The 12,023-nt window shown below is 51.8% G+C and overlaps 1 protein-coding gene across 2 annotated transcripts in view; it reads right to left on the bottom strand.

Annotated features, from left to right (window-relative positions):
- The window catches only part of LOC117978776 (junctional sarcoplasmic reticulum protein 1-like), a 60,023-nt gene extending 48,773 nt beyond the window's left edge, over positions 1-11,250 (bottom strand). Inside the window, exons 1-2 of one of the 2 annotated variants that reach the window (XM_063603677.1) lie at positions 10,904-11,250; positions 1,885-2,019 (exon numbers count right to left, since the gene is read on the bottom strand). In XM_063603677.1, the coding sequence (XP_063459747.1) occupies positions 1,885-2,019; positions 10,904-11,241 (473 nt within the window). In that variant the 5' untranslated portion in view covers positions 11,242-11,250. Of the gene's footprint in view, positions 1-1,490; positions 4,334-10,903 lie in introns of those variants that run through there. The other variant, XR_010111897.1, reaches the window with a different exon arrangement.
- Positions 11,251-12,023: the final 773 nt, after the last annotated feature.

A 12,023-nucleotide genomic window follows, 5' to 3' on the forward strand; every position in this document is an offset into this window, starting at 1 on the left:
TCAAACACAGGCCTCGGGATTTGTAGTAACATTGCCAGGAATGTTTGAGAAAGCAAACTTCTCCAGAGTGAAGCAGTCTGCCAAAGCTCAGAAGCCAGAGTCCCTTTTAGCAGGGGCTGGGGGGACTGGAGGCAGACAAGCGGGTAGGGGCTGGACCCCCCCAGGACACCAGGGTGCAGACTGGTGTGAGTAAAAGAAAGAGAGGCGGTCGTGCCATCATCTGCAGAAGATGATGTCTACAGAGGACAGTACCATGTGAGCCCTTGGGGAGCAGGTTGACTGGATGGAATTTTGCACAGGATGCAAATTAAGCACAGATCCCCCTCTGACCTAGACAGCCCACCTCCAGGAACATCTCACAGAAATGCAGGCACAGAGCACCAAGTGATGTGTGCGAGGAAATTCATCAGAACACCATCTGTGACTGGGAAAAGGCAGAAACCATCCAAAGACGTATCGGTGCAGGGCTGGTTAAACGAAGCATGGTGCATCCACACGTCAGAATAACTGCTGGGAGAAGAAGGTGGTACCCAGGTTCCAACGTGAGACAATGTCAAAGACATGCTGCCTGAAAAGCAGGCTTTCCAAAGAATAAATAGAGCATTATTCCATTTTTACTATTTAAAAAAGGTTACAATAAACACTTACGTGCAAATACATGTGCTTGCGTGCACAGAGGAAAAAGGTGTGGACAGGAACAGAAAACCAAACTCTGCGGGTTGTCACTCATAAGTGGGAGTGGAACAATGAAAACACATGGACACAGGGAGGGGAACATCACACACCGGGGCCCGTCGGGGGTGGGGGACAAAGGGTGGGAGAGTGTTAGGACAAATACCTAATGCATGCGGGGCTTAAAACCTAGATGACGGGTTGATAGGTGCAGCAAACCACTATGGCACATGTATATCTATGTAACAAACCTGCACATTCTGCACTTGTATCTCAGAACGTGGAATAAAAAATAAAAAGAAATCAAAGAAAAAGCTGTGGAGAGGTATACCCCAACCCTTCCCAGTGTTACCTCTGAGAAGCAAGATCAAGAAAAGCAAATCAAGAGGATGTTTTGTTTTTTGTTTTCTATATAATTTTTTTTTGGAAACATAGTCTCACTCTATTGCCCAGTCTGGAGTCCAGGGACACAATCTCGGCTCACTGCAACCTCCTCCTCACTGCAACCTGCTCCTCACTGCAACCTGCTGCTTCTGGGTTCCAGTGATTCTCTTGCCTCAGCCTCCCAAATAACTAGGATTACAGGTGCGCACCACCAAGCCCGGCTAACTTTTGTATTTTTTGTAGAGACAGGGTTTCACTATTTTGGCCAAGCTGGTCTCAAACTCCTGGCCCACCTGCCTTGGACTTGAAAAGTGCTGGGATTACAGGTGTGAGCCACCATGCCTGGCCTGCATTGCTTGAATTCTCAGACCACATGGACCCTCTCATCTGGTCCTATTGCAAGAGTCCAAGGCAGGAAAGGCAGAAGGCAGGGGCTTACCCCTCCATCCGGACAACATAGAACAGAGTCAAAAAAGAAAAACATGAATGGATCAGTGAAAGGGCCGTGCACATGACCTCCCAGGCACCTACACCTTGCAACTTAAGCCGACAAGCTTTCAAGCCACAGAGTCTTCCTTCCTAGAGATTAGAAAGGACACAAGCCCTGGCGAGTCCCCTCCAGGAGGATGGCCTGAGGGATAAGGTGGAGGGCACAGTCAAGGGTGGCAGGAGGAAAGGGGGACACGAAGCCAAGGAAACCAGGGCACCCCATGCTTCCTGAAGGCCCCCAGAACAGGGCGCCACATAGAGCCTCTGTGTACCTGTTTCTACAATATCCTGAACACAAGGAAAAGGAAAACAAGGAAAATACACAAAGCCCAGCCTCACCTGGAGCAGGTTAAATAAAGGTGTGTGACTTTGTCTTCATGTCCTTTGGAACTGGAAATCCAAGCTTCCTCTTCTGTGCCTTCAAGGTCCTGGCCGCTGCCCCACAGCTCCCTTCTCTTCCCTCCGCCTCTTGTCCTGAAAATTTTTTTTTTTTTTGAGATGGAATCTTGCTCTGTTGCCCAGGCTGGAGTACAGGGGCACAATCTCAGCTCACTGCAACCTCCACCTTCTGGGTTCAAGCAATTCCTGTGGCTCAGCTTCCCGAGTAGCTGGGATTATAGGTGTCACCATGGCCGGCTAATTATTGTATTTTTAGTAGAGACAGGTTTTCACCATGTTGGCCAGGCTAGTCTCAAACTCCTGGCCTCAGGCGATCCGCCCACCTCGGCCTCCCAAAGTGCTGGGATTACAGGTGTGAGCCACTGTGCTTAGCCCTCTTGTCCTAACTGCCATCTCTTTGCAGTCTCCCCTGAGCAGCTTTTCCTGGGCCTGCCCTGCCCCCTTCCAGAGCTGCACTCTCAAACAACCCCCCAAAGCCCCCTGGCCCTGGCTCCTGCCCCGGGGCTCTGATCCTCAGCTGGTGAGGTCTAGAGGGTCAGAGGGAGCCAGACTCCCTAGAGAAGCTAAGGCAGGAACCCTGTGCTGGGCTGTGGGTAACCTGCCCCCTTCCAGCTGGGGCCAAATAGAAGGGGGAAAGGCTGCCCCCAGAATACAGGGCTCTCAGAGGCCCTGGGGATCTGTGCTGGCAGTCAGGAGTACTATCACCTCAGTGCAGTTGCCTGCAAGGAGGGCTGTGCAGGAAGCTGCATGTTGCTCAGAGAATAAAAAAAGGAAATTATATGCACCATCTGGTTATTAGCAAGAGCTTTTGAGACAGACACTTAAATATGCATGCCTAGACATTGTAAAACTTGGGGGAAATGTTAATTTCAATAATGCCACTTCTTCTGCTCGCAGAAACCATTCTTTTATCTCCCTTCCTAGTAATTTGGGGGCTCCATCCCTCAGAGTGGCAGCGCCAAGACAGCTGGCCTCACTGGGTTTTGTAAGCTGTGCAAGGTGAGATCCCAAGCCCTTGCCTGGAGACCAATCTTAGGAAAATGTTAGAACAGGGCAACAAGTTGCCATTTCCTCCCTCCTTTCTCTTCTCCATACAAAAATCAGAAAGCACACTAGCCCAGTGCCCAGCCACAGTGGTGAGGAAACCCCACTCAAAATCCTGGGTTGTGCCCCTGATGCCAAAGACCTGCAAAATTGGGACTCACCTGCTGCAACCCTAGCCCAGACTTGTGTACATTTCAAGGGCGGCTGGACTCATGGCCGCCTGGGACGTCAGGGTGGTACAAAGTCCTCTTAACCTAAGACTGTCAGGGTACAAGGATCAGCAATTTTTTTCCTTTCTCTTGAGGGTCAGATGGTAAATAGTTCAGCATTGCAGGCCATGGGTCTCTGTCCGAACTACTCAACTCTCCATTGTAGCAGGAAAGCAGCCACAGACAATATGCACTGAAATGGGTGTGGCTGTGTTCCAACAAAACTTTATTTGAATGAACAGGCAGGGGGCTGGTTTTGGCCTGTGGGCTACAGCCTGCCTCCTCTGCTACAGTGTGATCTCCAAGGACTGATCCATCTTGTAGACCAGCAGCTGGCACACAGGAGCTGCTCAGATACTTGAAGGAGGAATGGAGAAGGTGAGCAGCCCCCAGTGTGCAGACGTGAGAGTCTCCCAGCAGCACCATCTTTTGCCATCTCATGCTGAGGGACAAAGCCAGAGCAGGGCTCTCCACCAAGGCTGGGTTCTCCTCCAAGGAAATGTGATAACAGGACAGAAAGCATCGTGGAAGGACAGGGGCTTTGGAGTCCCACAAACCACAGTTTGCAAGACCAGGAGCATCCTGCACTTCCTTGCACACATCCTGGGTGGGTGCTGGAGCATCTAGACTTAGAGTGAATCTTCTCCCCCTCCTCCCCCAACTGGCCTCCATTACACTTCCAGCAACAATGTGGTGTATGTACACAATGGAATACTATTCAGCCTTCGAAAAGAAGGAAATCCTGCCATTTGAGACAACATGGATGAGCCTGGAGGATATTATGTTAAGTGAAATAAGCCAGGCACAGAACGACAAATACCACATGATCTCACTTATATGTGGAATCTTAAAAAGTTGAACTCGGCCAGGCATGGTGGTTCATGCCTGCAATCCCAGCGCTTTGGGAGGCTGAGGCCGGCAGATTGCTTGAGCCCAGGAGTTCGAGACCAGCCTGCATAACATAGCAAGACCCCATCTCTATATAAAAATACAAAAATCAGTGGAGCGTGGTGGTGCATGCCTGTATCCCAGATACTCAGGAGGCCGAGGTGGAAGGATTGATTGAGCTTGGGAGGTCAAGGCTGCAGTGAGCCAAGATCACACCCCTGCACTACAGCCTGGGCAACAGAATGAGACTGTCTCAAAAAAAAAAAAAAGAAAAAGAAAAAAAGAAAGAAAAAGAAAAAGAAAAGAAAAAAGTTGAATTCACAGAAGCAGAGTAGCATGATGGTTGCCAGGGTGGGGAAGTGGGCAGATGCCAAAGGACACAGAATGTCATTTTTAGAGAAGAAGAATAAGTTCAGGAGATCCATGGGACAACATGGTACCTGCAGTTAATAACAACATATCATACACTTGGAAATCACTGAGAGAGTAGATTTTTAAAGTGTTCTCACCACAAAAAAATAAGTCTGGGAGGTGATATGTTATTTAGCTTGATTTAGCCATTTTGTAATGTATACATACTTCAATCACATCACGTTGTACACCCTCTTGTACATAATTTTTGTCAATTCAATAAATTCAACAACTCCAAAAAACAAGACATTCTCTTTACAAAAATAATTATTAAAAATAAAATTCAGAATTCCATTTTATTTATTCGTTTATTTTTGAAACAGAGTCTCGCTCTGTCACCCAGGCTGGCTGAAGTGCAGTGGTGTGATCTCAGCTGACTGCAACCTCGCTTTCCCCGGTTCAAACGATTCTCCTGCCTCAGCTTCCCAAGTAGCTGGGATTACAGGTGTGTGCCATCACACCTGGCTAATTTCTGTATTTTTAGTAGAGACAGTTTCGCCATGTTGGCCAGGCTGGTCTCGAACTCCTGACCTTAGGTGATCCGCCAGCCTCGACCTGCCAAAGTGCTGGGATTACAGGTGTGAGCCACTGTGCCTGGACAGAATATAAAAGATTGTTTAATTCAACTAAAACATTAAAACATAGATTATTTCTATAAGTGGTAATTGTTCTAACATATTTGGTCAAAATAGTCTCCTTACCTATCCACAATTAAATGGTTAATTGACTTCTGATTGGATTTTCATAAAGTTTTCAAATCATGATTGACTTTTCCAATGTATAGTAAAATGTGTTTGAAAATATTTCATAAAAATTAATATTTAAAAATGGTCAGGCATGGTGGCTCATGCCTATAATCCCAGCACTTTGGGAGGCCAAGGTGGGCCGATCACTTGAGGTCAGGAGTTTGAGACCAGCCTGGCCAAACCTCATCTCTACTAAAAATACGAAAGTTAGTAGGGCATGGTGGCGCGCACCTGCATTCCCAGCTATTTGGGAGGCTGAGGCAGGAGAATTGCTTGAACCTGGGAGGTGGGTTCCCCAGGCTTAGAGCAAAACCCCCATCCTGTCTGTCTCCACTCTCATCCCAGGCAATCGCAGTCATTTCGACAGCCTCAACCACTGTCTAATGGGATGCCTCCCAAGACCGAATCTCCAGCCCAAACCTGCCTTCCTAGCCCCAGACCCATCTGTCTTGGCACACATTGTCCCCTGGGTCCCCAGCAACCTCAGCCAATGAGTCCAATGTCAACTTCCTGTCCTTGCCTGACACTGTCAGCCCTGAGATCAGACTTGACCATTCACCTCCAGTACCTGATAGATCCGTCAGTGCTTTGGAACATATCCCACGAACATTCCCCAAACCAGGCACCGGACTCCACACATCAACACCGTCACGTGAGTCACCAGCATCCCTGGCAGGGACCCCTGACCCAGCCTCCAACTCATCTCCTTCCTGTCCCTTGAGTTCTGTGTCACATTCCAGAGGCCACAAGAAGAAAAATAACCACCTTAATGAAATTAAAAGAATTGAGAAGACATTTCCCTATGGACCAAAGTCTTTCCAACTGAGAAACACATATCAAGATCCAGCCTGCCAGCCCAGTGGTTAAATGTTCCTGAAATAATTAAAGCCCAGGGCAACACAGCCCGCACTCCACAAGTACTCCCAGCACAGTAAGACTTGCTTCTCTGCAGGGGCTTGAAATGTCCAGTGCGTACCCTCCCCCTCTCTGTGGTAGCTAACAGGACTGTGCTCCTTGTCTTCTTCCTGCTCAGAGGACCGTCCACCAACCTGCGCAGGCAGCACTTTTGGAGGGGCAGGGGGGAATGGGAGAACTTCCCGCCATTTCCCACTTACGCACTGCATTCCTCAGAAGCCTGCCTCACAAATTACAAGAGCGCCACGGCAGACACACCACGTTCCAGTGGGTGGCCATGTCTTCATGTCAGCTTGAAACATTGTCGACAGGGAAATATCTATATCTTGGCAGAGAGAGCTTCAGCCTGTGTAGTCCAGCTGTGCTCAAATGGAAATCCAGAAACCCAGATGTTGGTCCAAACACCCTGTCTCAGACAGCCGGCTCTGCAGGTCCCCAGTGTGGGAGTGAACTGGGTGGGCCACCTGCCCTGCCTGCCCACATCCCAGACTCCTGGAATCCTGGACCCTGAGAACCAGGGGGATGTGGTGGGGAACAGGCAAGTCTTGTGCAGAAAGCCAAGATGCCACCCAAATCCACTCTGCAGTCTAGGTGGGCGATATTCTGGTCTGCACCACACCAGCGCATGAGGGGATGGAGGATGCAGTCTAGACAAGCCAAATGTAAAAAGATATTGCCCAAGTATTTTGTGCTTTGTCTGTGTTACAATGCTATGCCCAGCCCAGCGTGGTGGCTGACACCTGTGTTCTCAGCACCTTGGGAGGCCGAGGCAGGCGGATCACCTTAGGTCAGGAGTTTGAGATCATCCTGGCCAATGTGGTGAAACCCATCTCTACTAAAAATACAAAAATTAGCTGGGTGTGGTGGTGGGCACCTGTACTCCCAGCTACTCGGGAGGCTGAGGCAGGAGAATCACTTGAGCCCAGGAGGTGGAGGTTGCAGTGAGCGGAGATCTTGCCACTGCACTCCAGCCTGGGCAACAGAGTGAGACTCTGTCTTAAAAAAAAATAAAAATAAAAAATAAATGTTATGCCCAGCATTTTCCATGTACTGTCTTATTATCTCAGTAAATCCCATATAATCTTCCTATGAAAGTGTATCTCATTTATCTCCATTTTATAGATGAGAAAACTGAGGCCCCTGGAGTAGTAGTAATTTTCCAAGAAAGCATTGCTCATAAAGGGTACAGCAGGGACCCAAGCTCAACACTCTCACCCTCAAACATTTCCACAAGTGTAGACCAATGGCTCTCAACTGGGGTGGTTTTGCTCACATACCACTCCCTTGCTCCATGGCATTTGAAACCGTCTGGAGACATCTGGGGTAGCCATAGCTGGGAGGGTAGAATGACACCTAGAGGATGGAGACCACATATGCTGCTAACCATCCTACAATACACGGGACAGCCCCACCACCAGCACCACCAATGGTCTGACCCCAAGTGTTGTGACTGTGCCAAAGCTGAGAACCCAGGTTTCTCCTCAGCAAGAAGGAAAATACCTGCAACGTGGATGCGCCTCTACAGGAGCCCCAGGCTGACAATAACCTTCCTGATCTGGTTTCAACCCTGGATGCTTTTACCTGGTGTGTCCATCAGGGATTTCAGGGACACCAATGAATTACCCTTGAATGCTCGGTTCCGCCTGACAACCCAGAAATCTCTGCCGAGGTGCCTGGTCTTGGGGAAGGCTCAGCAAGTGGTTGAGGTTGATAACCAAATACCTAGGAGAGACTTTTCTCTCTCTCCAGGAGGAGCTGTGGGTCAGACACACCCTGGGATCACTCATAAGCAGTCAATAAAGGCTTGGGGAGGGCCAGGTTTTCTAGGCCTTCTCAATGGGGTGGGTGTTTGTGGATACACAAGAAGCCTGTGAAACTTCTGATATTGGCAGGAAATCAATGCCCCCTACCCTGCACCCCCCCACATCCCCACCGTAAACACATGCCCTGCAGCAGGACTTGGCACTCAGGGGCTCCTGGGGTCCCGATTTATTTGTTAAAACGTCCTCTAGCCACCACCGAATAAAGCAACCCCTTGCCACCCAACCACAAGAGCACAGCCTGGGAGCCACTCCAAGGGACATCCAGTCACATTAAAACCTCAGCCATCCAGAGCACCAGACCTGGTGATGAGAAAGAACATTTTACCCTTAAAAGCATCTGAATGCCCATGCTGCTTCTTGCAGAGAAAAATCCAAAATAATCTGCTATTAAAGAACGAGGATGGTTTTGACATTTTTACCAAGCTAATGGTCTACGCAGACAAAATCTCATAAAAGGGCACTCTGTTCTTCTTGATCCACTCAGACATGGCCTGTGAGCGAAGAAACAGGCTCTCCTGCTCAAACAAATCACTGCTGATCCTCACACCAGCCTGACACTGCTTCATGGGTTCTTCAAAGAGAGTATTCCCATAGAAACTAAAAAGGAAGAGGAATGTGTCTGGCGGGCATTGTGGGCAGCAGTGGGCTTTGGGCCAAATTTTAAGTTTGAAAATCAAGATTCCCTCTTTTCAAGGGGCTGCTGGACCGAGCAGATACAGACACCGTGAAAAGAGGGTGCCATGTTCAGATTCGGGAAACAAGGATGGTTTCTGTTCAGTTCCTCCATCATCCTTCAGGTCATGTGATTCCCATTTCCCTCTGTGGACCAAACAATTCAGTGGGGTTTCTGCCTTTTAAATATTTCATTACCAACATATCATCCTTTTAGCCTCCAGAAGCATTTTAACATGGAGATTCTGGCTTAAGACTCTTGTGGGTCTGTCTGTCTCTCTCTCTCTCTTTTCCTTGAAACAGGGTCTCACTTTGTCACCCAGGCTGGAGGGCAGTGGCATGATCACAGCTCACTGCAGCCCGACCTTCCAGGCTCTAACAATCCTCCCACCTCAGCCTCCAAAGTACTTGGGACTACAGGCACACACCACCATACCTGGTTTTTTTGTTTTTTGTTTTTTTTTGGTAAATATGAGGCTTCACCAGGTTGCCCATTCTGGTCTTAAACTCCTGGGCTCAAGCGATCCCTGCCTTCCCCCTCTCAAAGTGCTGGGATTATTTGCTTGAGCCACCACGCCCGGCCAAGGACCTTGTCTCTTGTGATGCACCCCAGAACAAAACATCACTGCAAAAACACACCAAGGCATGAGTTTCAGTCCTAAGTCCCATTTATCCACCATACACTATGTGACAGGCACAACGCTAAGTGCTTCTATGGACGAGCTTCCCTTAATCTCAGCAGTAACAACCCCAGGCAATGGGGCCTGTTGACCGATCCATTTGCCACTGAAGACAGTAAGGCTCAGAGAGGGTAAGTGGCTAGTGCCATGTCAGCCAGCTAAGGAGGGGCAGAACCAGGACGCGAACCCCAGCCGCCTGGCTCCAGACTCGCGTTCCCAAGGTCCCACTACGCTTGGTCACTCCACTGCATTCTAGTATCCTGGTCTTTGGCAGAGTCCACGTAAAAGAAGGAGGTAGAGGGAGTGAGAGGGACTTCACGCAATAAAGTTTCCTGGTGTTACACTGCCACCGTAATTGTGTCCCCGACCAGGACTTCTCCCTTCTCATCCTTTCCGTGATTGGCCCTAGAAAACCTTCCAGAGAACTGTCCTCCTTCTCCCGGGATCTCAGAGAAAATTCACCTGAGTTCAGTGTCCAGGTGACCCAAGCTCTGAATGCCGTAAAGTGCACGGGGAGATGAGGATGTCACCATGAGCAGGCATCCCAGACAGCATCCGGGAGCAACCCCAAGACTGGGCAGGGGGGGCTCTGATGCAGCCCACGGCGAGGAGGGCTGCCCGTGCTGCCTAAATGGGTTCAGAATGAAGGCCGCCCTCTCGCCCATGTGGGGCTCATTAACCACGAATCCAATTATTAGGACAAGCTCAGCTAAGTAAATGGTCAAACATAAAAACATATGGAAGGAACAAAGAGGTCAACCCCATTATCCATCAAAAACCATCAAGGTGGGGGCCCTCACTGAGGGGTACAGCTCTCCAGCGGGACTTCATCTGCCCTCCAAACCCACGTGCCTCCCCAGTGGAAGGCCAGCAAAGCCACGCAGGAAGAGTTGGGGTAGGAAAGCAGAAAGAGAACCCCAGGAGGCCAGGCTGGCCACGGAGCCCCATCCCACACACACAGGCCCGGTGACTCAGGGGCCCACGTGTGCAGGACACCGAGAGCTCATAGGGACAGCGCCCCGCAGGATGCAAGGAACTATGCGTCTCTGTCATCTGCCTCCTCTCAACTCTCGCTGCCCAACCAGAAACGGAAGAAAAACAGGAAGATGCGGGACAGGTGAGGAGCTGGGTGAGTGTCGCCAGCCCGCTGCCCAGCAGAGCAGGGCTTGGCCAAGCCTGGCGCCAGGGACTTCCCCCCTGCCCCCACCACAGGCCCCTCGCCAGGTGAGAGGCACCGACAGAGTCCCAGACAGATGCCCCAGACAGGATGCCCAGCGCAACCCCTTCCCCTTCCCCTGCTGGGGGCCCCCAGGACGCGGGGTTCCCCCTCCCATATTGGCCAGCCGCAGAGTCCAGCGGGTCTCTGGGACGTCGTGGGAGAATCAGGAAGTCGAAGCCACACAGCCAAGAAGGGGCAGCTGGCGTCTCGGAGGCCGTCACGAGCTGTCACTCCGCGCCCGCCGGAGGTGCCGCTCAGTTACCAACTTCAACCCGGGGCCGGCCACGGAGCCTCCCGCCGCCCCTATCCCGCGTCCCCGGCACCCCTGGACCCCCGCGCCCGCGTCACTTACTCCTCTGCCGTCGCCACCTGTCTGGGTGCCCGTCTCCTCCCTGCCCGGCCGCGGCGCGTCCTCCCCGTCCTCGCAGTCCTCGGGCTGTGCGCTTCCCCCTCCAGCAACAGCCGCAGCCTCTTCTCCTCGGGAGGGACGTCGTCCTCCTCCCTCCTGGGCCGGCCATCCCTGCCTCGGGGCTTGCCAGTGGCTTCGGAGCTGCCGGAAGGGCTGGCTGTGGCTCCGGGGGCTCTGCCTGCACTTGGGGAAGAGGAAGCACCCGTCGCGAGCGGCCTCTCGGCGGAGCTGGGGCGTCTGAGCGCGGGCTCGGTGGGTCCGCGCGGCGCGGAGCTGGGCATCGGGGCCGACGCGGGCTCCGACGCGGGCCGCTCCTGGCTCTCTGGCGCCCTCTGCTGGCCGCTCGCGCGCACCGCGGACACGCCGCGCCGGGGCCTGCGCCGCGCTCACCTGTCCCGGCCCAGGTGGTCCCTGTCCCTTGCCCGTGGCCAGGCCCGCTCTGGCCAGGCCCTGCACCTCCTCCCCGCCCCAGCCAGGTTGCACCCCGATGGTCTCCCTGCCCAAGGAGGAGAGAAGAGAAGGGACGCCCCGAGAGGGTGGACATCGGCCACAGCCACCTTGTATTTCCTCTTACCCTGTGTCTTGCATGATTTGGAGGTGGTGGGAAAACCGAGGCTGCTCAAAACTCGTGGAGAATTCCGCCTGCAGGAAGACATGAATGCACCTTCGCATTGCCTACCAACAGATCTTTTTTGAGCATCACTGTGGACCAGGCGTGGTGATGGGGGAGGGGATATTGTGGTGAACATGACAGGCATTGCCTTCACCCAGTGGGGCTCAGCGCTGGGTGAGAAGGCATTGAGAATGGACATTGTCAATTGGGCCAAAGGAGGCCAAGGAGAAGAGCTGGGGGCATGGGAACTGAGAAAGACAGGAGGCTCAGGTCTTGGAGCTGGGAGAGGGACAGCAGCAGCGGCTGTTCCAAAGGAAGCAACAGCTGAGAGAGGTCTCAAAGAGTTGTTCTCAGCCCAGTGGAGGGTGTTCAGGCAGAGGGAACAGCGTGTGCAAAAGCCCAGAGGCTAGGAAAGAAGCAGAAAGAGGACTGTGGGGCTGGAGCGTGGTG

This window comes from Pan paniscus, chromosome 3 (assembly GCF_029289425.2).
Source record: "Pan paniscus chromosome 3, NHGRI_mPanPan1-v2.0_pri, whole genome shotgun sequence".
Classification (NCBI taxonomy): domain Eukaryota; kingdom Metazoa; phylum Chordata; class Mammalia; order Primates; family Hominidae; genus Pan; species Pan paniscus.